Genomic DNA, 26,805 nt, shown 5'->3' on the forward strand with positions numbered 1-26,805 from the left:
GGAGCTTTATCAGGACCCTGTGCAACCATGGGAATGGTTGGAAAGGCGAAGCGCAGTTGGAGTCCCGGTATCAGAAAGCGTCGAGATCGATCCGGGAGAGGCATCTGGAAGGAGCAGAACATCCTCGCATTCTGTTCTATGGGAAGCGAAGAGGTCTATACGGGGAAAGCCACTCCGGAAACAGACATGAATAATGTCCGACGAATCGACCACTCGTGAGACAGGAAGGATCTGCTGAGTCGATCCAACCAGAGTGTTCCGACACCTGGAGAAAAGATGCACCAGGTCTATCGAGTGGGCTTATAGAGAAGTCCAAAGCTGGAGGCTCCTGGAAAAGGGGGAGACGTGTTCCCTCCTGGTTGCGTTTATGTAATATCAGGCCGTTGTGTTTGGTCTCGTTTGAACACTGAGACACAACGGCCTTGCAAATGCTGGTTTGAAACGCTGCAGCAGGCAGACGCTTCAGCTTTCGACCGTTGATGTGTAAGGCAAGCTCCTGACTGATTGACCAAAGGCTTTGTAGTGCGAAGATGGCCGAGGTGAGTCACCCCAGCAGAAGATGACGCATCCGTCATCAGGGACATAGAAGGCTGGGGGGATGGAAACGGCATCCCGCACACCACCAGGGAGGCATCGAACCACCAGTTGACGGAGCCTAGGATGGCTCAGGGAATCGTGGACTATCATGTCTATGGTGTCTCTGCCAGGCGGTATACGAGATGAGCCAAGATTGGAGGGGACGGAGGCATAGACCTGGTGTGTTTGGTCACGACATGCAGGCAGCCATGTGACCCAGGAGAGCGAGACAAGTGCGGCCGAATGTTCTCGGGAGTTCTGTACGGCCTTCAAGGATAATTGTTACCATCGCCTGAAACCGAGGCTGTGGTAAGCAGGTTCTGGCGAGATTGGAGTCCAGGATGGCCCCAATGAAGTCTATCCTCTGTGTGGGAACCAGAATGGATTTCTCTGTATTGATCATCAGGCCTAGACTCATGAATAGGTCCTTGATGATGTCCACATAATGGATGACTTGTGCCTCGGAGGTCCCTTGAATGAGCCAATCATCGAGATACGGAAAAACGTGTATCCAACGGTGGCGGAGGGAGGCAGCGACTACAGCCATGCACTTTGTGAATATTCTTGGGGCTGCAGAGAGGCTGAACGGAAGGACCGTAAACTGGAAATGTTGATGGTTGGCTACAAACCGGAGGTATCGTCTGTATGAAGGATAGATGGCAATGTGAAAATATGAGTCCTTCATATTGAGGACGGCATACCAGTCTCTGGGATCCAAGGACGAGATGATGGTCCCCAGGGATACCATGCGGAACTTCAACTTTATCATGAACTTGTTGAGTTCTCGCAGGTCTAGGATAGGTCTGAGACCTCCCTTCACCTTGGGGATTAGGAAATAGTGCGAGTAGAACCCCTTGCCCCTTTTGTCCTTTGGTACCTCCTCTGTGGCTCCCATGGCAAGGAGTGTCCACACCTCTTGTATGAGGAGTTGCTCGTGAGAGGGGTCCCTGAAGAGGGACGAGGATGGGGGGGGAAATAAACTGGAGGTAGTACCCAAGTTCCACTGTGTGTAGGACCCAATGATCCGAAGTTAGCTGGGACCACGCAGGGAGGAAAAAAGAGAGGCGGTTGTAAAAGGGAGGGAAAGGATCCTGGAAAGTCACTGGTATGCCATCCTTGGGCGCACCTTCAAAAGTTTGGCTTTGGCCCGTAGGTGGCTTGGAGGGGCCCTGATTTTGGCCCCCTTGGGGTCTTGACTGCCGTCTACGACTGGCTTGACCACGCCTTCTACCAAAGTCCTGCCTCTGTCTAGGCGGAGGGTAAGGGCGGTGAGGCTGGGGGCGGAAAGGCTGGCGTTGAGTCACCGGCGTGTGCATGCCGAGAGAGTGCATAATAACCCTGTTGTCCTTCAGGCTTTGCACCCTAGGGTCAGCCTTTTCAGAAAAGAGGCCTCGACCGTCAAAGGGCAAGTCCCGTACGGTATGCTGTAGTTCCGGCGGGAGGCCTGACACTTGAAGCCATGAAATCCGTCTCATGGCAACTCCCGAGGCCAGAGTCCTGGCTGCAGAGTCTGCTACATCCAGCGAGGCCTGGAGGGAAGTCCTCGCCACTATCTTCCCCTCCTCCAAAGAGGGCAGCAAACTCTTGATGGGAGTCTTGAGGGACTAATTCCGTGAACTTGCCCACCCCACCCCCCCAGGTGTTGTAGTTGTAGTGGCTAAGTAAGGCTTTCTGGTTTGCAACCCGGAGTTGGATGGCCCCGGCCCAGTAAGTCCATGCGCCTAGCCTCCTTCAATTTTGGAGCCGGAGCTTGCTGGCCATGGTGTTCCCTCTCATGGACAGACTGTACGACAAGGGAACAGGGAGGAGGATGGACATACAGGTACTTGTACCCCTTAGAGGGCACCATGTACTTGCGCTCAACTCCCCTGGCAGCGGGTGGAATAGAGGCTGGAGACTGCCTGATAGTATCAGCACTGGCCTGGATCATCCTGATGAATGGTAAGGCAACTCTTGTGGGGGCGTCAGCTGACAGAATATCCACCACCGGGTCCTCTATCTCCGGCCCCTCCTCTACCTGGAGATTCATATTGAGTGCCACACGTCACAGGAGGTCCTGATGGGCTCTCAGGTCAATTGGAGTAGGGCCCGTGAAGGATGTCCCCGCCACCGCCTCATCAGGAGAGGAGGAAGAGGAGAGGCCAGGGACAAGTGGGTCCTGTGTGGACATTTGCTCTTGGATGACCTCCAGCTCCAGTGGAATCTGGGAGTCTGGTGGCCGAACAGGCGCTTCCTCCACACCAGTAGGAGTGGGGCGGCTGATAGCTGCCACCGGCACCCAGTGCTTCGATGGAGCAGAGCGAGATGGGACTGGAGGTACACCTAGAGCCTGGTGGTATGCCCAAGGTGTCCAGAATGACCACTGATGGGGGCCTTGATCTTGGGCCTGGGTCTCCTGGAAGATTCTGGCGGGCACATCGGAGTCACGGTCCTGTGCATAGGAACTGTCTGCATGAGAGGACACCAATGCGTGTCGGGATGGCCAAGGAGGAGCTGAAAACCCCTGGGAAGAGTCTCCTCTATTGACTGATCTTGCTCTGTGCGGCACCGGGGATCAGTACCACGGGAAAGCACTGTCCGTGTGAGATGACACAGATGTGTGACGAGATGGCCAAGGAGGCACTGAAAAACCCTGGGAAGGGTCTCCATCTCTAAACAACCTCTCCCTGTGTGGCACCGGACAGCAGTACCGGTTGCCATACTGGTACTGGGAACGAGACCGGGACCTGCGACCGGAGCGGTGCTGGGAGGTAGACCGGGATCTGGCGGCTCGATGTCTGGAGCGGCTGCGAGCAGCGTTGGGACAGGGCTCGGCGACGGGACCGAGAGTGCCGATGGGACCATGATTCTGATCGGTGCTTCTCGATGGTGCCAACACAGCGTGGCCTCAGCAGGGCAGGCTTGCCTATTGATTGAATGACCCTCACCGACGGTGCCGGGGGTTGAGGCAGCGCGGACTCCATCAGCACGATCAGCTTCCTCGCCGTAGAAAAGGTCTCCAGTGTGCAGGGAATTGTGAGCTCAACCACGGCGTGCACCGAGGAGCTTTCAGGCACCGGACTCGACGACCCTTGCGGGACCGGAATCGACAGTGCCAAAGCTGTCGGTGTCGCGGCAGGTGTCAGTGCCGAGCAATCTGGCTTAGGCGGGTGCTCCAACTGCGGTGCAGGTGGCATGGAAGCCGCAGGAGTCTTATGCTTCTTAACCCGCGGAGAGAGGGAATGGTGCCGAGCAAACGACGGTGCCGGCGACGGTCAGTGCTGAGGGGCCTTAGCGATACCGGCTCGATCCGGTGCCGAAGAGATGCTTCTGCCTGATGCAGACTGTCCAGCACTCAGTGCCAAGGGAGGAGGAGTAAGAGCTGCCTCCATCAGGAGCTGTTTCAGACGAAAGTCCCACTCCTTCTTTCTCTTGGGCTTAAAGGCCTTACAGATCCGGCACTTATCCGAGAGGTGGGATTCCCCGAGGCACTTAAGGCAAGAGTCGTGGGGATCTCCCATTGGCATTGGCCTGTGGCAGGTCGAGCACGATTTGAAGCCCAGGGAACCAGGCATGGGCCCCAGTACCGGGTGCGGGAAAGGGGATAATCCCCGAACCCCTCTCAACTATATACACTAACTATAACAAAGAATGAATAAAACTAACTATAACTATAGAATTTATAACTATATACACGAGAATTAATAAAAGAACTACAAGTAGCTAGGGAGGTGGAGATCAGCTAAGCCACGCTCCACTGTTCCAATGACCGACACCGGCAGTAAGAAGGAACTGAAGGGCCGTTGGGTCGGCAGGGGTATATATTTGGCACCATGGCGGCACCACTCTAGGGGGCGACCCAGCCAACCCACCAAGTGTTGCTAGGGTAAAAATCTTCCGACGAACGTGCACGCGGTGCGTGCACACCTAATTGGAATCGATATGAGTAAGCACTCAAAGAAGTAGTAAAGCTTTAAAAATTGAACAATTGAAAAATGAATGACTACCTGGGTGCAAAAGTATGGTATGATCACTTCAGCTTCCAATGTAAATAAGAACTCTGATTAATATCTTGAAGCAACATTGGATCCACAATGAAAAACCAGATCTTTGCAAATGAAGAATGCTTACTTTAAGTTTTATTTGTGACCATTTATAAAGTGAACAGTCCTATTGCAAATGGTATCATAACCAATTGATTTAACCTATCGTCTTCTATGTCTTCTGTAACATTTTAATTGTGGTGTCAAGCAAATTATTAATTTAGAAAGAAATTGAAAGTGGCAAACAGGTCACAAACTTCTGAATTACTGATGTTATCTTTACTTTTAACACAGAGGGTTCTCAGAATTATTTCCATATCTATAGCCAATCTGAGACATTTGTATAGGAAATGGAGACAGTTAAAGGATACTACTTTAAGATTAAAAAACAAAATCAGATGAAGAAATGTGAATCAACTTGGCATTTCAAAAAAATCATGGCTTTGCAGAGAACACAAAACTGGAAATACCATTCCTTCAGCGAGAATTCAGAGCAAGTTAGCCAACAGCTCAAGCGGGTTTTGGAGAAGATCCATATGTTAAAAGGCACAAAAGGTCTTCAAACAATCTGTATTTTTAACACCACAAACTGAAAGTGAACATTGCCAAATTCAAACTATGTATCTGAGAAGCAAGGGAGCACTGAAAACCATGATCCACATTCCAAAGACGAAGGAAAGAACTATACTAAAGGATGCCAATTCCTCCAAAAGTCAAGAATTCAGGAAATGAGAATTACACAGAAAGCTATTTTAATAGTTATCTTGGACCAGACTAATCCCACATTCACTTACAAGAACACAGGAAATTCTGAGATATTCCCTGTAGGCTCGAGATCCTACAACAGTGATGCTCAAGTTTTGCAGTATCGAGATCCATCCTGGCACATCGATTCACATAGTATTTTAATTATGAATAAATGAACATTTTGTTTTTAAGGTGGATTTCAGAGTACCTAGCACTCAAGCACATGGTAAGAAATCAGACAAACAATTTAATAGTTTTCTCTCCATGAATCTTTACACTTTTAAATCTCATCTATCTTCTACCAACTTGCAAACACCCTGCCATGCCTGTAATAAAAAATTCATCTTCAGAAATAAAACAACTTTCAGCTGTGGAATATCCACTGATGAACAATCTAACTGTATTCTCACTGAGCCACATAAATCCCTCAAGGTCTCCTCTCCTAGTTGGCAAACCTGTCTCTAAATTTGGGTATCACCAAGATGTAGTGTTACATATTTACCAAGGTTTGGAATCACTGTCTACATAGTCTACAAGCGTCTTGTTTGTAGCACCTGCTTGGAAAAGAAATCATCAATGAAGTTTATTACTGCAAGATGTCATTGATTCTCAAACATAAGAAATTAATTTTTGCAATATTGTGACCAGGATGAGAGACGATCAAGTACTGCAGATTTGTTTATATCTCTTCATAATACCATGATATAACTTTAGACCATATCATCCTTAAAATAAAATTCTTATTTGTCTAGTTGTACTTAAACTATGTCCCACTAAGCCAACTCTAAATTCATGATCTGTAGATGTCTAAGTAACTTTAGTTTTTCAAATTTGTCATCTACTTATGGAAAGATTGATAGATCATAAAGATTTCTTAATGGATAGGCAATTTTTTTTTACTTCACACTATTCTCCCAAGCGTGAGTTTTCTTAGCAAAACCATCAACAGAAGCAAGTGATATTCTCAGATTGAATTTTCTGTTCATTTCCTTATTCCACTTAATTCTTTTGGCTGAAGCAAAGGGAATTAGATTTTCTCACAATTATTATGAGCTGAGAACACCACCACTTAAATCAGCACTAAGGTGGAAAGATACAGCTGCAAAAACGTGCAAACAATAACAGTCTGACCACTGAAATGTAGATATATGAATTGAGACACAAAATCACAAGTGGTACATAACTAATAGATTATATGCTGAGACAGTGTAATGCTGACAGACCCTGGTTGTTGGCGGGCGGGATTGAACCTGGGGCCTCTGGAGCTTAGTGTATGAGCCTGTACAGCATGAGCTAAAAGCCACGTGGCTATTAGCTAAGGCTGTAGAGTAAACTCATTAATCTCTTTCTAAGTGGTCTTGGTGCCACTAGATGGAATAGACCACCACACCCAGGAGCGCCTGGGTTACAATAGCAGATGCACAGCTAGTGAAACAGAATTGTTCCAGTCAGACCTTAATAAATATCCATGAATTAAAATAAGGGGAGGGGAAAAGTAGTCCCCAATTTACAATTAAAGATGGATTTAAGTGGTGTTTGGCTCTACTAAACTCTTGAACTAATCAAATGAAGAAAACAGCACCATTATGAGCCTTAATCAAATCTAATCTGGTATAAACATTCTCTTGACAACTACAGATATCCTAATTATGAGGCAAAATGTAAATGAAAATAGGATTAATTGCTGGAGCCCCTGTTCTCTTAACAGAGCAAAGGTGTCTCAGCACAGATGGGTATTCTCTCTTCCAGGTCAAGAGAAATCTCTTTAGCCTTACAACCAGTTATTTTATCTGGTGATACCTAACGAAAGGTGATCTAAGTAAGAGGATCTATATGAGTGGTGGGCAACCTGCGGCCTGTCAGGGTAATCTGCTGGCAGGCCATCAGACAGTTTGTTTAAATTTGCACGGCCGCCTGCAGCTTCTGGTGGCCGCAGTTCGCCAGCAGATTACCCTGATGGGTCGCGTGTGGCCCATGAACCACAGGTTGCCCACCACTGCTTTATATTTTGACTGAGACAGAGAGGAGAGTGAGAGAAAGGAGAAATAAATCAAGTAATCTAGCAGAAGAGTCCAGGAGACAGGATTTTATGTAGATTAAAAAAAGAATAGGCAATCCGAGTGAACAGCTTCAGATTTTACTACCTCTTACTTGTTTCTGCAATACAGATCAGTAGATGTACTAATGTCAAATGGAGAGGAAAAATTAAGGTAAAGGGATGCAGTCTCGGGAGAAAAGGAAAGCTATTTTAAGGACAACCAGATCCCCTTCAGATTACCTTCATAGCCTGAACTAAAAGCTATAAAATGCCCAGAAAGTTTCCTAATGTTGTTAAAGATGAGCACTTAACATACAGTTGTTCTGGCATATTTTCCTCCCTTTGTTGAATAAGTGCTAAGAGGCACTATAAACATCTTATTTTCCTAAGTAACAGTATAGGGCAACAGAATTTCAAGGGCACTTAAAAAAAAATAAAATAAAAAGGGGCAACATATAATCCTTTTCAGCCATGTATGTTCCATTCTCTTGTATTCAAACTAAAATGCTTTTGCCTTATATGTGTTTTTCTTTGTCACAATCAACTAGGAAAGCTTTTACCATCACTTAAGTAAAGAGTGGTTAAGACTTTTCTTGCTTGTGAGAGAATTCCTTCAATAGATTTCTACACAGTTCTCCAGAATCTAAGCTTTAAGATCCAGGGCTTGTTTACACAGCAAGCCAGGATGTGAATCTACAATGCACAAGCTCACGGAGCAGTAAGGTCCCACATAAATACAGGAGGTCAGACTAAATGATTTAATGGTCCCTTCTGGCCTTAAACTCTATGACAATATGAAACATGGACACTGCTACAGCACAGTGGAAGTCTTGTAGCAAGGCTTAGCATACTGTACTTAAAAGTATGCACAGCAGCACACTGGTATTTCTGCTGTGGTGTAGCAGCGTTCACAGGGCAAGCAGTGCCCTGTAGAATCACACTGACATGCAGTGGAGTAACCTGTCACATAGCCAAGCCTTCAGTATCAACCATTGTGGGTAGAACATCTTGTTCAGTGCCGATGCTCACATCAGGCATGTTCTGATTTTCAAATTATCAGAACTTTGCTCATCTTTAAGTGGAACATAGTAACAAACAAAGGAAATGTTTTACAGCAATTAAATAGAGCTGCTGTATATTCGCTAATTAAATGAGAACAATTTGGGGGTGAGTTCTGATTTCCCAGACTTCATCAAGGAGTTTGTCCCACGTAAAAAAAGGGACGAGTAAATAAACTGAACTAACAAGTCTCTAAAAATATCCTGCACTAGTGAGGAAAAACTCCATTAAAGTATTATTTTTTTTAAGCCAGTGAAGCATCCATTAAAATTTTTCGATCCAGTCTCCACATCTTACTGCTGGAGAAAGTGGCAACTCTCCAGATTACTGTCACTCTAGTCTGGAGACAGTGAAGGGTGTTTTTAATCTATTCTTCTAAGGAAAGGATCCCAATTTTTTATGAAGGTAGCTAATTTGGTATCTCCTGCAATATATACACTTGTTAGCTTGACAACTCTCTTTGAGACTGTTGTACTAAATTAGGAAGGATGGGACTTTTCCACTTCTTAGCACTGACCGGTCTGACAACAAACAATAGAGCGTCAATCAACCTCCCTCTCGTCTAATTAGCAAGCAAAGTCCATTGACTGATAACTTGAATCTAAAATATGACTTATCCTGTTATAATCCCTATGCTGATATTAGACATTTTCAGGAGGTGGCAGAGTAAGTATCAGTTCTGCTTACGAATACCCCAGCATTCCTTACAGTTTTGCAAAAGGAAGGATATAACTTGGCAAGGTGATAATATCCTGAATCTCAGTGCATGAGAGTGATTTGGTTTGGGCTGCCCACATAAGGCCCAACAGTGCAATATGCTGAGCATCCTCAACATCCATTTACTTCAACAAGAGTTAAACGTGAATAGGTTTAAATAAAAAACATTGTTTTTTCATTGAGTGAATCTGATGGGTCAGCTTTTGCAATCCATTACAGGTTGATGGAAGGGTCACACTGGCCTGTTACTGACTGCAAAATGGGTTTGAGTCATACAACAAAAACACATTGTTTAAAAACTAGTTTGATCCTTAAAAACCAGTGAGATCTGTAGTGTACTGTGTGAACATGAAACAAAATGCAGTTGTCATATTTTGGTCATTTGGGGCTGAGGGTGGGGATCTGGTGAGGGGAAGGCTCTTGAGCCTTCTTGTGGACCCCAGAGGAAGGGAGACATAGGGAGGGAGGAGCCATTTTCCAGGTTACCCCTCAAAAAATTAAAGCAGCCTCTCCATAATATTTATGCTTTTCCCATCCCCACACTAATTCATGTTACTCTCCTGCACGTTGAATGCAGGGTCCACTTTCTCCCTTTCTATTAAGGCAAGACTCCTCCAAAATGAATGTCTGTTGGATTCCTCTCTAACTTGGGGTGAGGGTGGCAGCTGCTGTTGCAGGGGCCAGCCTGATCCCAAGCTGCTTCTGCTCTTGTTATACGCCTATCTGTTCCTCTCTCCCCTGTCTGCAAAGGATCATGAAAGAGAAGGAGGGGCAGCTACCCAGAAGCTAAGAGAAAATTTTGGATAGAGTAAAGGGGAGAAAGAGGAGGACCTGACAATTCACAAAGGGGGAAAAGGAGAGTAGGGACCAGAAAGAACTCAGCTGCCTGGGCCCAGCTCTGCTCCGCTCCCACCTCACTTCTCCTTCCTCTGAATTATGTGTGGGCCCTGCAGAATGGCTCCCTCCTCTTCCCTTCCCTATCTACTGTTGGCTCATGGCAGCTCTTTAGACCCCCTCTTTTTTCCTAGGAGAGGAGGGACAATGAAAAGCATGGGGCACAGAGCTATAACAGGAAGGGTCTCCTTCTCCTGCTACCTACAAGCCAGCAGCAACTTGTTCTCTGGACGTACGCTACTTGAGAAATTGGTATGGGAGGACCGGGACTGGACTGAACTGAACGGAATGTCACATAATCCCATACATCTGAGAGCCCTAATGATGTTGGTTTTACTTGCTGCTCTACTGGGGCAATTACAGATATTGATTCAACTTTTTTGTTTACAGTTTGTCTCTATCAGTTTCACTTACTGGTTCTCCTGAATTAGCAGAGCATTGCAAATGTTTGGGTTTTAAACGCTGCAAGAGATGTTTCCACTGAAAACTTAATGGAAATTTTTCTATTGCAGCTTGTCTTTGCAAAGATTTTGATTTTTTTTGCAAAACAAATTATGAGCCTAAAACTACCTGAGAGTGCCCCTTTAAAGATTTCTGACATGGACAGGTGATTGCTGAGGACTGCAGATGACAAAAGGGGAGGGCCAAGAGAAGAATTCAGTTGGAAAGTTTAAAGGCTCAATTCTTTGGGCCCAGGTAAACTTTTTTACTAAACACTAAGTAAATTCTGTGGCCACACATAAGGTTCACAAACATATGAAGCAGTTTACATACCCATCATTCAAGAAATCTATGAGAGCACTTTAAATTTCTTTGGTGTATACAGTAAAAAGCATTCATCAAAAGAGAAGCAAGCAAGAGTTAGAGAAGCTCAACTAACTACTGAAGGATACTTAGATTCAAGGACCTGGCACTTTCACTATCTTTCTTTTGTAAAATAGAATGTGATCTCACACTGGGAAGGACAGAGAAATGTCTCAATTACATAATACCAGACCATGCTAAGGAAGCAGGGGAGAAAATGCAAATACTTCAGTTTTCAGTGTTAGCTTTGTACCAGATACAGTGTATCACATCTTATATAAAATAATATTGTATGCACTCTACTCATTCTTCTGCTGTCTAGCGTTTAGTGTGTCATGTGTACATTACTCTCCACTTGTTCCTCATGAGGTGAAGTAAAACTGGAATTTGCAGCTTTCTTTTTCCTCTTTATTCTCATTATGGGTCACCGTCAAAGCTGGGTATGTAGTTCCCTCCTGCTGTGCTTTTGCTCCTCCATAATGAAGCTCTCTCTGCCAAGTCCAATTCTGGAACCAAACCATTCTCCTCTATGGCATACTAGAAGGTTTAGTTCTCATCCCACGGCTTTTTTTCTATATATCTTCTGCCTCTTGGCCCTTTTATCTCTACTTTCAATTGTATGTAAACCCTCCTGTGCCTTGGCTAAGTAAATTTGTGATTTCTGTCTAATATTATTTTAAAGTATCTCAGAAGAACCAGGGTTTTGGAGCTGTGCTCTGGCTCTGCTCCAGCTCCAGGCAAAAACCTGCAGCCCCACTGCTCTGGAGCTGCTCCGTGCTCCAGCTCCGGGCTCCGCTGAGAAGAGCTGCCCTTCTCTTGAGAGACAAGGTGAGGGAGGTAATATCTTTTATTGGACCAATTTCTGTTGGTGAGAGACGAGCTTTATTACACAGACCCCATATATATTATAACAATCTATACTCCACTAACACACCCTCCCCTGCCCAGATGCTTCCCTCCCTATGACTGGAAGGGTGTTAACGGACCATATGACCTTGAAAGGTCCCTTGAAATAGGCGTTAAATATTCATGCTAAACAATGTGTTCTATCTTATATTTAGCTGTGACACTCCCAGACCTGAAGATGAGCTCTGTGTAAGTTTGAAAGCTTATCATACCATAAACTGGAACTCCTATTACTCAAGTTTCGCCTGCCTCACATCCCAAATAGTAAGTCACATTCCTAATCACACCAGATACCTTGACTATCTGGCAATATGAGAAGCCACTTAAATGGAATAATTATGTTTTCTCTACAGCTTTAATTATGCAGCCCACTCAGATGAAAGTGTAACAGATTGGTTTCTCTTCTTACCAATGGTTTTTTTTTTTTAATCAGTGACCATAAAAGTTCACTTTTAGCAACATAATATTGCCTAGCTAAAAATGAAGGTGCTATATTTCCTTTCTTCACAATCTCTTCATTAATCTGGAACAGGTCTCATAACCCCCTGTGACCTTTTCAACAGTATCTTTGGGGAGCACAAAATGCAGAAAGATACCAGAAAGATTACTGAAGCTGTTTTCCTTCCTTCCTTCCATCCATCTATCTAAATACTGCTGCATAATCAGTGCAAGTGAACATATGGTTAGCTGCTATAAAGAGCCTCAAATCTAAAGGCAGATTTATGACTAACATTTTCTGATATTAGTTCCTTCAGGTGTGATGAAAGTTTAAATTTCAGGTTGTTTTACCATCTATGTAACTTGAAAGAAGACAGAAACTGAAATTCCTACCTTCTTGATTAGGGCACACTGGAAAAAAATATAGTAAATTTAATCATCCATATTGCCAGGAGGATTTTATTTTATTTTTTTATTGCTCATCTAATCTCTTGAGCCTAGCACTAAATTGATGGCATGATTTTAATGGAATGAAATCAAAGAGAAATGCCATGTCTTAATTTAAAGTTCCCTGATCCTTTGATGCTAGAAGTCTGGATTTTTCACACACAAATTAAGCTACTGTAATAGACGTGCCACTGCCTCAGGAACCAATAAACATGCCAGAATAATTTCTCTCTCACCTCGGCTTTGCGGATATTCTCTCTGGCTTCATCTATTTTCTGTTCCAGTTCTGCTCGGCTTTGTTCAGATACCACAGGTCCATGGCATTCTAACTCCTCAAGTGCCTATCAAAAATAAGAGAAAGATGCCATATATTTGGTACATTCATGTGCACTGTCTATAAGACAGTATTTGTGACAATTCACGGAACTAATCATATTCAGATGCCAGGGTGATGAGTAGTGTTACACTGTAGGATAAAAACTCTGTAGACTGATGCAACCCCATTTAAAAAGTTCAATCTTTTATGGGTAAAATTATATCATAGGAAAGCTATTCTGAAAATGCCCCAAAATGCTAGTAAAGCATCATGATGTTACAACTATGATCTAACATTCAAGTGACACTTCACACTCTTGTTCTCATGATGATCTTTACTCCTGAAGACAATCCCATCAAAACCGACATACTTTACAGTGCTTGTTGAAGGAGTGAGTTGAGAGATGATAATGGTAAGACAAGGTAGGATGGGTGATTTATTTTGTATTAGTATGGCTTGACTGGTTGGAGCAACTTGCATTCTGGATTTGCATGTCTGCAAGAGCACAAAGTGCTTTTGGGTGAGAGGATTAAAAGAAAGCTGGAGAAAATAAAACAACAATAATAATAATCCTCAAAGTAAATTAACAAAATAACTCCCTGATTCTGGAAAGCACTTAAATATTTGCTTAACTTTAAGCATGTGTTTAAATCCCCCTGACTTTAGCATATGCTTAAATGCTAGTGTGAACAGAAGTGCTTTCTTGAACTGAAGCCCCAGTGAGAAAAATAATCACAAAAATTGTCAAGATAATGCTGCTAGTAGTCCCACTAAGACATGATACGAGGTGCCCATCCCTCCTGTGCACTTCAACATTAAATTCAAGTTATTAGAATCCGTGTAATAGATCTTAATTTAGCATCTCTTCAGCTTGTTTGTATTTTTCTCATGTCATCTGATGCATTTATTTATTTTCAACCTACCCGCTGATTATGGATGATGTTTTTATGCTCACGTGCCACACGGGTGGCCCATTTCCGGGCTTCCTTGTTTAGGCTGTGCTCCTCTGTTGTCCCGGCTTCCGATTCCAGTTGTCGACTCTGGAACACAAATCAGAAAGTGAGTAGTGTGCTAAGAATTTTGGGACTGTCTCCATGTATAATACTGTTACTTAGCAACCTGGCAACTTTATTTAATTCACAATTATCAGGTTCTTGTAAATTCCTTGCCTGGGCCCTTGTTTGTATGAATTAAGACAATGAAGAGGGAAAAGCTCTGTTTTTCATTAGCTTTGTCATGATACCGTGTTGTGGAAAACTTATTATAAAAGCAAATCGCAGTCCAAAAGAATTTACAATTTACTATTTTGAAGACGTCATCTTTACCAGGGAGACAATGCCAGACAGTTTTTTGTTTTTGTTTTTTTTAAACGAAAGACATTCTTGAAGTAGAACACTGAAGTCTTATTCACCACGGCACAATATCATGGAGCTGAAAAAGAATCAATGCCCCCAAAGTAAACTGCTATCCTTAGTTTCCCAGATAAATATGCATTTTAGGCAGTATTTAAAAATAGGTCTTTCATATGATGCGATGGATCATTTAGGCTTTGTTCAAAAAATGGCATTTAAAAATATATATTTTTTAAAAAAATACAAATTGGAAAATCAAATAACAATTTCATATGGATTTTAAAGAGGTAACAAAATATGGTATACACATTTATCTGGGACCAAAAATTTATCTATCCACCAGTAGTTCACATGCCAATTTCAGACTAAGGATTCTATATCAGAGATATTTGTTGGTGATACTGTGCTACCATTATGTCCACTCATACTTGCTCCAGTAATTGAGAAAGTAAATCTCTCCCCTCCCCTGTCAGATAAAGTGAAATTAGAAGTCAAGAATCTGAAAGTTTCCCAGTTTTGTACTGAATCGATCCTGTTCAATCTGAATATAGGAGACAAGCTGTTCCATATTTACCTATCATGTCTGTCTCCCATTTTTTAAATTTTTTGCATTACTGTCATAGCAGATTATCCAGTGCATTTATGTATAAATCAATATTTAGGACAAAAAGGACTAAGTTTTACCACCTACTCAGTCCCCATCTTTTCCAGAAAGCTTATCTTGTGATAATCTTTAATTATTTATTCAGTTCTGGACAAATTTTGCTCTTGGTATATTGAATAGTGATAACCCTAAAGAGATCGTTCCTTTCTGATCTAATCACAATACTCCCTCCTCTCTCCAAAAATAGGAATTAGAGATGGAAGAAATATGCTTAGGTCATCTTGTTCACCCCACTGCCAGTGCAGAACTGTCCCTTACAGTATACTGTCTAGTGCTTTTTTGTATGACTATGTCTCAGTCCAATGGATCTCACTACCAGAATTTCTTTCTAGATAAATCTAATATTTTTGTTTAATTTCAATCCATAACTCATTCTATGCCTAGTACCACAGGAAAACATTCTTTCTTCATTAGTGTAACCTTGTACACCATTTAGTTTTGTACACTCTTAGACACAGACTAGACGAAGATAGCTGTTGCCTCAAAGACCACGTGAAAGTAAAGTAGTGCGTTTTATCAAGAGATTTCAACTAAAAAAAGAAGTGTGTGGTACATAAGAAGGGAGGAGTTTCAGACTTAAGAGGCACCTTCATACTAGATACAAAAACAAGTATGAAGAAGCTAGCAAACAAGGCTGCTTTGATGAGGGCAGACTGGGATGAGAGGGGGATTAGGAAAAAAATCAGAGCACGAAGACAAGGAATGAGTTGATCAGTTCTTTTAGGGAATATATGAAAAGTTGGAAATTGATGCAGAGTTTGACATGAGTGTGTGGATTTAATAGGATGAGTCTCAGGATTTGTGTGAGTAGAAAGGAAGAAGATTTTAGTAGCAACATTGAGGTGAAAAAGGAGAAAGATTTTTCACCTTTAGATTACAAGGCCTTCAAGGGAAAGACCCTCTAAGTGATTTGCACTGACATTCATACAATGTTATGTACACTGTGATACAGTACAATTATTTCTAGTAATTTTAAGAGAGGTAAATGTAATGTGTCACTCTTGGATGAGTCCCTAGTAGTGATGATTGACCTTGGACCTTTGGATCTAAAAGCACGAGCCATCCACAATCAGTAGTTCTCTTACCTCAAAGCCAGAGGCAAAATTGAACCTTTATATGGTTCAGCCACTAGAAGGGGACAGGTTTCAGAGTAGCAGCCGTGTTAGTCTGTATCCGCAAAAAGAACAGGAGTACTTGTGGCACCTTAGAGACTAAGGGTATGGCTACACTTGCAGCTGTACAGCGCTAGGAGTTAAACCTGTCTTCGTACAGCTGAATAGGGAAGACGCTGCAATCTGGCCACACTGACAGCTACCAGCGCACTGTCATGGCCACATTTGCAGATCTGCAGCGGCATTGGGAGCAGTGCATTATGGGCAGCTATCCCAGCGTTCAAGTGGCTGCAACATGCTTTTCAAAAGGGGAGGGTGGGATGGAGTGTGACAGGGAGCGTGGAGGGGGGAGAGAGTGTGGATTTTTGGAGCCAACACTGTGTCAGCAGCTGCAAGTTCCAACCCCCTCCCCTACCCCTCTCTCGCTCACTGAAAGCAAATAGCCTTTTTTGTTTTTTTTCCTCACAGACCAGATAAGCAGCCTTCTTGAAACGGACCCCCCTCTCCTGCACGCAGTGATGCTTCTCTCCTCAAGCTCCCTCTCTTCCAGCAAACACTAGCTGTGGGTGTTGTAAAGGGAGCTCATTCACAGCAAACAGGAGCTGTGTTTGTTTTTCTGATAAGCAGCTCCAGGAGCCTCAGTTCACAACAAAACAAACAGAGGAATCACAACAAAACAAAGAGAGTTATCTTTACTTAAAAGCATTATAGGAAGGTTCTGGAGGTCAGTAAAAACAGGTAGTAAGATTATTCCCTGTTTACACTGGCACCCCAGCGCTGCAGCGGCAGCGCTATTCTCTTATTCCTCTCGTGGAGGTGGAGTACAAGCAGCACTGTAGCCAGGGAGTAGATACGACTGTATGTGCCTGCCAGTGTGGACGGGGAGCGAGTTACAGCACTGTAAAGCCACCACCAGCGCTGTAACTCTCAAGTGTAGCCAAGGCCAACAAATTTATTTCAGCATAAGCTTTCGTGGGCTACAGCTCACTTCTTCGGATGCACAGAATGAACACACAGATAGGAGATATTTATACATACAGAGAACATGAAAAGGTGGAAGTATGCATACCAACTAGAGAGTCCAATCAATTGAGATGAGCTATCATCAGCAGGATTAAAAACAAAACAAAAACAAACCTTTGAAGTGATAATCGAGTGACCCATAGAAGGTGTGAGGAGAATTTAACTAGGGAAACAGATACAATTAGTATAATGACACAACCATTCCCAGTCTCTGTTTAAACCTAAGTTAATTGAATTAATATGCAAATTGGATACGAGTTCAGCAGTCTCTCTTTGGCATCTGTTTTTGAGGTTTTTTGGTTGTAAAATTGCCACTTCAAGTCTGTCACTGAGTGGTTAGAGAGGTTGAAGTGTTCTCCACTGGTTTTTGAATGTTATGATTCCTGATGTCAGATTTATGTCCATTTATTCTTTTGCGTAGAGACTGCCCAGTTTGGCCAATGTACACGGCAGAGGGGCATTGCTGGCACATGATGGCATATATCACTTTGGTAGATGCGCAGGTGAACAAGCCTCTGATGGCGTGGCTGATGTGATTAGGTCCTATGATGGTGTCACTTGAATAGATATGTGGACAGAGCTGGCATCAGGCTTTGTTGTAAGGATAGGTTCCTGGGTTAGTGTTTATGTTGTATGGTGTGCGGTTGCTGGTGAGTATTTGCTTCAGGTTGGGAGGGTGTCTGTAAGCGAGGACTGGCGTGTCTCCCAAGATCTGTGAGAGTGAGGGGTCATCTTTCAGCATAGGTTGTAGATCTTTGATGACATGCTGGAGAGGTTTTAGTTGGGGCTGTAGGTGATGGCTAGTGGCGTTCTTTTATTTTCTTTGTTGGGCCTGTCTTGTAGTAGGTGGCTTCTGGGTACTCTTCTGGCTCTATCGATCTGTTTTTTCACATCAGCAGGTGGATATTGTACTTTTAAGAAGCATTTTAAGAATGCTTGATAGGTTTTTTTTCCTCCTGCTGATGATAGCTCATCTCAATTGATTGGCCTCTTACAGTTGGCATGGCTACTTACACCTTTTCATGTTCTCTGTATGTATAAATATCTTCTGTCTGTGTGTTCCAGTCTATGCATTCGATGAAGTGAGCTGTAGCTCACGAAAGCTTATGCTGAAATATGTTAGTCTCTAAGGTGCCACAAGTACTCTTGTTCTTTTTGCCTTCCTTGTTACTCATAGAAATCATCTCTGTAACAAATTACCAACTTTCCCACCGATTGGCTCCCTATAGTCCTGGTTCTCTTGCACATTTAGTTTAGATAAAATGTATCTTCTCCATTTCAGTTGTCTGATAACATTTTGCATTACCTTAAGTGTGTTTTTATTTTTTTATTACAGTATTTGAATAGAAAATATAAAAGCAAACGTAGATGCTGCCCTCTGAGTATGGACTGTTAGTGGATTGTGATGGTTATACTAGTTGGTTATTTGTTACACAGTATTGTTTCCAAAGAGCCCTCATCCTGACTTGAAGAACTGAAGAATACCAACATCAAAATAGTTAATTAAAAATAGAGCTTTATTTTAAAAAATCATGCAGGTCACATTTCTCAAAAACCATCTTAACTGGATCAGTACCTTCCATCGTGAAATTAGACGGACTATTTATATAAAATTATTTTTTTTCACTGATAAATAATAATTAGATATTGTACAAGTTAGTTTATACTCAGCATTTATGTAATTCTTTTATTATTAAATATTTATACCACAGCATCACGCAGACACCTCGATCAAGTGCTGCCTGAACAAATACAAAGACACATTGCTTCCTAAGAAGAGCTCACTAAGAAAGTTTACAATCTCATTTACACTGTTAAAAACATTTACAAACATTAACTTTCAAATCTTGTTTACCAGATAAGTCTTCAACTTAGATCCCAATCCTGTAAATACTTAGGGTATGGCTACACTTGCAGCTGTACAGCGCTGGGAGTTAAACCTGTCTTCGTACAGCTGAGTAGGGAAAGCGCTGCAGTCTGGCCATACTGATAGCTACCAGCGCACTGTCATGGCCACATTTGCAGCATCTGCAGAGGCATTGGGAGCGGTGCATTATGGGCAACTATCCCAGCGTTCAAGTGGCTGCAACATGCTTTTCAAAAAGCGGGGGGTGGGGTGGAGTGTGACAGGGAGTGTGGGGGAGAGAGAGAGTGGATTTTTGGAGCCGACACTGTGTCAGCTCCCTGCCTCGCAAGTTCCGACCCCCTTCCCCATCCCTCTCTCACTCACTGAAAGCAAACAGCTTTTTTTCCGCACAGACCAGATAAGCAGCTGCTCCAAAATGGACCTCCTCCTCCCTCCTGCCCGCCGGGCTGCTTCTCTCCTCAAGCAAACACTAGCTGTGGGCATTCCAAAGGGAGCCTCTGCCTCTGCTCATTCACAGCAAACAGGAGCTGTGTTTGTTTTTTTAGATAAGCAGCTCCGGAGCCGCAGTTGACAACAAAACAAACAGAGGCATCACAACAAAACAAAGAGAGTAATCTTTACTTAAAAGGACTATGGGAAGCTTCCAGAGGTCAGTTACAGCATAGTAAGATTATTCACTGTTGACACTGGCACCCCAGTGCTGCAGCAGCAGCGCTATTCTCTTTATTCCTCTCGTGGAGGTGGATTACAAGCAGCACTGTAGCCAGGGAGATACAGCGCTGTATGTGCCTTGCCAGTGTGGACAGGGACTGAGTTACAGCGCTGCAAAGCCACCACCAGTGCTGTAACTCTCAAGTGTAGCCTAGGTCTTAGGCATGTGCTCTATTGTAGTGGCTCTCAATCATCTGTACATGTACCCCTGAGGGTACACAGAGGTCTTCCTGGGGGTACATCAACTCATCTATTTGCCTTGTTTTACAACAAGCTACATAAATAGCACTAGCAAAGTTAGTACAAACTAAAATTTCATACAGACAAAATGAGAAAGTCAGCAATCTTTCAGTAATAGTGTGGCTGTGACACTTTGGTACTTTTATGTCTGCTTTTGTAAACAAATAGTTTGTAAGTGAGGTGAAACTTGGGGGTACGCAAGACAAATCTAACTCCTGAAAGGGGTACAGTAGTCTGGAAAGGTTGAGAACCACTGCTCTGTTGTATCAAACAATCTACTTGTTGTTGTCACTTCCAATACCCTTCATGACCTATTCCCACCCTACCTATCTTTCATACAGTATCGATAGTCTGACTCCCACATCTGATGGTGGCAGACTATATTAGTCTCTATCCCTCGCTCAATAAATTCACTAACAAGCACCTTCGTGCTTTCTCCCATGTTACTCTTCACACGCGAGAGGAGACAACCATAAAAAACTAACTCATTATTCTCCTTAAAACTGTCCTTTGCCACAAAGCCTATAAAAACACACTTGACAACAGTCAGGCTACCGGTGTGAGAGGTTTACCGCCTATCATGCTGACCAATATTGTCTCAATGTTTTCTGTACTCCCATTGGTCTGTCTATATCAATTGGTTTTCTTTTGTCTTATATTTAGGTTGGAAGCTCTTTGGGGGCAGGGACTGTGTTTGTACAGTGCGTAGCACAATGTGGTCCCAGGCCATGACAGGGGCTCCTAGGCATCATGATAATACAAACTACATTTAATAAAAGGTGCTTAATTTTAAACGTGGGAGCAATCCCACTGATTTCCAATTACTTCACCAGGACCACTCACATGAGCCAAGTGTTTAGGATTGGGGTCTTCATTTGTTGCAAGGTATCTGACTTGATTTAACATCTTTCAAAAAGAGGCAAACTAAACTGCTTCTGCTGGCAGGAGAGCAAAGAAAGGGCTCAACAAGCTGAACTAAATATAGATGAACTTTCTGTTTTAGTCTCTCAGCTTGAAGCACAGTGAAAGCAGTGTCAAGTGCTAAAACAGTCTTTTAAAGCAAGCAAATAAAATACCTGGTCACCTAAAGAACATGAAGTCACTGACTGGTTGCAAAGTTGAGAGACTACGAATTATATGCTGGTTCTCAAAAAAATTCCTGTATTTAGTTTGTAGTCATGTCTCCCAATTTTTGTCCAAAAGGCTATTACAGGTGCAGGATTTGTCTTACAGAGGCAAGTATGCAGCTTGTATATACTCATACATGCAATTATGCTGGACACAGACTGCACACTTGTAGTTTTGGCAGTAAGAAATGTTGACTCCCTTGAACCTAATAAAAGCTCAAAGTGTTTTTCTAGCCTATAACAAAAAATAACTGTTTGACAAAGAATAGAAAGAAGTAAACATATACTACATGCAAACCACTAACACAAAGCATACCTAAAAATCTCAGCCAGTACTTTTTAAAAGTTCAAAATATGATGCTACCATGCCAATGTCACATTGCAAGACCTACCTTATGATCAAACCCTTTTCTGGGATATGCATGACTTAAGTTTCATATAGCTGTCATCTAAACAGCAGAATCAAGAAAAGCATCAGACAAATTTGGTGCCCATTTTGTTATTATATAGAACAACTGATTTAATTTTAGCTATGAAGAGTCAGCTGGGCCTGCCCTTGCACTTCAGAAAGATGGCTTTTTTTAAAATTGTGAACAGGAGTGGCACCAGCCTCTTCCCAGTGGGGGAGCTGAGATGGGCCAGACAGAAAATTGGGGGGGCTGTGCCCCCCCTTGCCACAAGGCCTGGCTCCCCTCCGTGGCAAGATCGGAGGTTGCAAGCCAGGGCCAGGCAGCGTGGGGCGCTGGCTGCTCACAGCCGATAAGCACTACCAGGGTGGGGGCACCTGGCTCTTGAGCCAGCTGAGCACTCAGGGAGCAGCTACTGTGGAGGGTGGGGCCCAGGAAACCAGGCCAGAGTAGGTCAGTACAGGCTGCTGTGGAAATCTCCGGACCTTCCACCTGCTGTGGGTGGCATAGCCCCAGTAGTTGAGGATATGGGCTGGGGCCTGTTCTTGGGCCCCCGACCCTCCACATGGGCTTACTTCTCTGGAGCTGAGTGCCCACCCAGCAGCCGCCGCTCTCTCAGCTCTGCCTTTGGAGAGCGGCAGCTGCTATGGCAGGGGTGGGCAAACTTTTTGGCCTGAGGGCCGCATCGGGTCTCGTAAATTGTATGGAAGGCCGGTTATGGGAGGGGGTTGTGGCCCAGCCCCCACCTCCTATCTGCCCCTCCCCGCGGGAACCCTGCCCCATCCAACCCCCTATCCACCCCCCCAAACTCCCCTGCCCTCTATCCAACCCCCCTGCTCTGTGCTCCCTTCCTGCGCTGCCTGAAGCACTGGTGGCTGACAGTGCCACAGCCGTGCCACCTGGCTGGAGCCGTGCCACGCTTCTGCCACCGCCACCACGCAGCTCAAAGCACCGGGTCAGGCTCTGCAGCTGCACTGCCCCAGGAGCTCACACCCCCGTTGCCCAGAACACTGCACCGGCAGGAGGGGCAGGGGCTAGCCTCTTGGGCCAGAAGCTCGGGGGCCGGGCAGGACGGTCCCACAGATGGCAGTTTGCCCACCTCTGTGCTCAGAGTGGCTGAGGCAAATTTTGGGCTGGCTATAACCCTTGGAAGCCCCCAGCACTGCCCCGATTGTGAACAAGACATAGTTTTTTTAACATTAAACAATTCCAAGGACATTCTTTAACATAAACTCCCTATTTTTTACTTTAATGTTAATAATTTACAACCTTATTGTTCAAAGCCTTTTTGGTTCACCTTGTTAATAAATAAAGAGCACGTGTCTGTTTCAAAAACTACTTTCACCGAATTTTTTCTATCACCTCACTACTGCTAATCTTGGAACTCTCAGCTAAAATAAGAAACAGGGTTATACTGGGAAGTTAGAGGGTAAAAAAGGGCATATTTGGGCATATTTCCTAAAGTCTGTATGGAGGGTTAGCACATGGTGTCTGTATGGAGGGCCCATATCGTATGGGTTGTGGGTTTTTTTTGTTTTTGTTTTTTTTAATTACACACATTTTGAAGCACCTTATGTCCATTAGTGTGCTGCTTCTCACATTCCCTAGTTCAATTATTTCTTCTGACAAGGAAAAGAAGCATGGGTGAAAAATGCAATGAAACAAGATGATCCCAGTAACACCAGAGGATCAGCTTGAGTTCTCTGTATATACCAATTACCATTATGGTGTGTGAAAGGCCAGGGAAACACCCCATCAAGGATAAGGCAACACAAAGTTGTCAATTAAAAATAAAAGACCCATTTTCATCCCATAGAGGCTGGTTCTAGGATGTATGCATGGAGAAAGGAGTTCCAGGCTTTCCAGTGTCATCTAGGCCTCTTGACAATCTTGGGAAAATAACAATCCATCATAATTTGTTGGCTAAAGGTAAATTCTCTACACTAAAATATTTTACTGTTGGTAAACAAAGCTCCATTTAATTTGTCCATTGAGACTAGGCACAACAGAAATAGTCTTTATTTGAATCAGTTTTCATATGAGAGAATTGTAAAGATATTCTGTACTGCTGAAATTAACAATTCATTGAGTAAGTTTCTTTTGGGAGTTGGATATTTATTTATTGTGCATTTGGATTGCAATGTGATATCCATACTTTGGGATCACAGCTTCACTTCAGATAACTTCTAGAGCAGTGAATTTTCTCTTTAATACACTAAAACACACACAGGGGTTGTCAAAGTAGCTGAGGCCAGGCATTTTAGGATGGAGTTATGGACAAGTTATAGCTTTGCCTCCCTATGCCTCCATGTTCGTTTTAGGAAAAGAAAGGGTGGAATCTCAAATTGCTTTGTCTTTATGGAGCATGTTAGAAATACACCATTACCTCAATATAACGCCACCTGATATAACACGAATTTGGATATAACGTGGCAAAGCAATGCTCCGGAGGGGTGGGGCTGTGCACTCCAGTGGATCAAAGCAAGTTCAGTATAACACAGTTTCACCTATAACACGGTAAGATTTTTTGGTTCCTAAGGAGAGCATCATATCGAGGGAGAGGTGCAGTTCTCAAATACTGTCTAGAATTTTAATTTCTGGAATTCCTAATTTCTCTGCCATCATGGATAGCACTGTCAGATGTTGGTGATCAATAGCACTACTAGATCTCACTGGTGATTTGAGCTCCTCTCTTTATTGTTGCTTACTTACCGACTTAAGTCACTTCATTAGTTTAGATGACTGGGTTTGAAATACTTCTGCACTCTAATTTTTGGTGTTGAATTTTGAATCTTTGATTTATTTTTCATTGTTTATTTAAAAAATATTCACACTCACTCACTCAAATTCATTTGAAGGAATTACAAGAAAATTTAATTTTCTGGTACAGTATAGAGTGAAATTTCCACAGAGACTCACAATTCCTCACTTTGTGCAGACAGCCAACTATCATAGCAGCTGCATTTCCCTCTAGCTATTCCCATATACAACACATTGTCTTATAAACAGAAATACAGAAGAATGGCTGTTTATCAAGTATCCACAGCGAAGAGGAGATCTTCTGAATCAGTCTTGGCACAGATACTGACTCTACGGTCATCTGTTCTGGTAGTGACTTAAAACATCAGTAGACAGAAGATCTGTGTAATTGGTCTCTGTTTTTAAACTACTTCAGCAATTGACACTTGTTTTTAACCAGTTGTTCAGAACCAGACATGGACAAAGTTTACTGAATGCTGTTATCAGTATGGTCTCTAGATTCCACAAAAATTTATGTAGTTAGACATTTTAATTTCCCCATATGCATAGTAAGGCAGGAACCATATTAAAACTCAGCCACAGCTCACAGAGCCGTTGACTGAGTTTGTAATTCTCCATAATTTTCTTCACAACTGACCTTTTAATAAAATTCAGATATGATTACCCAGTGATGAGCTCCCAAAATCCTAAGAACCAGTTCCCTACTGGGTCCTTGGCGGCACTTCGGCAGTGGGGTCTTCACTCACTCTGGGTTTTCGGCGGCGGGTCCTTCACCTGGAGCAAGTGAAGGACCCGCTGCCGAAGTGCCGCCAAAGATCCGGTAGGGAACCGCATGGTGAGTACAAGCGTGCCTGTTCTTCCCCCCGTGACCCATCCTATCCAACCCATGTCCTGCCTCCCTTCAGAACGCACAACCATCCACTCCCCCCCCACTCCTCTGTCCCGCTGATCACCCCCTCCTGACATCCCCCCCCCAACTGCCCCCAGGACTCCACCCCCTTACCCACAAGACCCCCTGGTTGCCTCAACCCCATCCACCACCACCCCAACAGACCCCCGGAACTCCCATGCCTATCGAACGTCCCTCCGCCCCGTTCCCAGTCCCCTGACCATCCCCGCAGAACCTTTGCCCCATCCAACCCCCCCCCAGCTCCCTATCCCCGGGACTCCCTGCCCCTTATCTAATCTCCCCGGCCCCTTATCATGCCGCTTACCCTTGCCTTCCCCCACTCCCGAAGCCTCAGCGTGCTGCGTCCAGGAGGGGCCATGGACAGTGCTGCATCGGCGTGGCTCCAGCGGGACCTGAGCTCAGAGCCCTGCCCCCTTACCATGTGGGGGGGTTGGATAAGGGGCAGGAAGTCCTGGGGATGGGGGGTTGGATGGGGCAGAGGTTCTGGGAGGTGGTCAAGGGACGGGGACTGGGGTGGGGGTTGGGTAGGGGGCAAGGTAGAGGAGGTGCCTGGGAGGAGCCTCAGAGATTCTTGCCTCACTTGCTCCCCCCTTCTGGGCGGCCCTGCCAACTCCTCCTCTCAGCCCCAGTCCGGCCCCCTTACCATGCCTCTCAAAGTGGCAGGCACTGCAGAGCTGCGCTGGTGCCTCAGCATCCTGTGGCTCTGCGAGGAGGGGGGGGAAGTGGGGGAGAGGCCGGGGGAGCCTCCCCAGCTGGAAGCTCAGGCGGGATGGACAGGACGGTCCAGCGGGCCGGATGTGGCCTGCGGACTGGAGTTTGTCCATCCGCCCGCCCCTTTAGCAACAGGTTCTACACCGGTTTCTAAATTTAACAATCGGTTCTTGCGAACCAGCTCCAGCTCACCACTGTAATTACCATATCACAAGCCCCAGACTGTAAACCTGTCCCTTAGGAGGGTAACTCAAACAAAAGAACTTTCAGTGACATCAGCCACACACAGGATATGTCAAATTACATGGATAATTTTACAGCTTTACGAAGTCCCCACTTAGGAAAGACATCAGCATTTATTTACCAACACCTATTGAACTGAATGGTTGTATTTCTTCTCAGCAGCAATTCATAATACCTGAAGCAGTAACATTTAACCATATCAACATTGGCTTAATTTCCAGTAAAGATACAGCTAAAAATTATCTAATTATTTTGTACCATTTTAAAATGTATGTTGTTTTTAAATACCTTTTCAGGTAGGAAATTAGGGCCTGATTTTGCAGACTGTGCGGAAGTAGTCTAATTGGACTTGGAGCTACTCATGTAAGCAAGGACTGCATATCACTGGGTCCTCCTTACTTCTTCACTGACTCACTAAGGAGCCTTAAATGTAAGTTTAATTTCATTAACACCCACTTTAAGGCCCTTTTATATTGCCAGAGCGATGTAAAGAGGACCTTAGCGGAAATGAGAATCAGGCCCATATATTTTTATAAAGAGAAAATGTTTCTAGTCTGAGTCGGAACAAATGTGGACAAACTCACCTGCACATTCAAGAAAATAGTGAAATTATTATCTCTGCTCTCAAATACAATTTAGAATATCAGGTCTTAAAAGTTATAATCTTCAGCATGGTCCTTAAGGAACTGAACTGCGGAACACCCACTAATGTTA

General features: G+C 43.9%; 1 protein-coding gene across 1 annotated transcript in view; it reads right to left on the reverse strand.

Annotated features, from left to right (window-relative positions):
* FCHSD2 (FCH and double SH3 domains 2) overlaps window positions 1-26,805 on the reverse strand; it is a 263,587-nt gene that overhangs the window by 31,217 nt on the left and 205,565 nt on the right. The window contains exons 11-12 of the mRNA XM_032796414.2: window positions 13,888-14,004; window positions 12,885-12,989 (exon numbers count right to left, since the gene is read on the reverse strand). Coding sequence (XP_032652305.1) covers window positions 12,885-12,989; window positions 13,888-14,004 — 222 coding nt within the window. The remainder of the gene's footprint in view (window positions 1-12,884; window positions 12,990-13,887; window positions 14,005-26,805) is intronic.

Source organism: Chelonoidis abingdonii, chromosome 1, assembly GCF_003597395.2.
Source record: "Chelonoidis abingdonii isolate Lonesome George chromosome 1, CheloAbing_2.0, whole genome shotgun sequence".
NCBI classification, from domain to species: domain Eukaryota; kingdom Metazoa; phylum Chordata; order Testudines; family Testudinidae; genus Chelonoidis; species Chelonoidis abingdonii.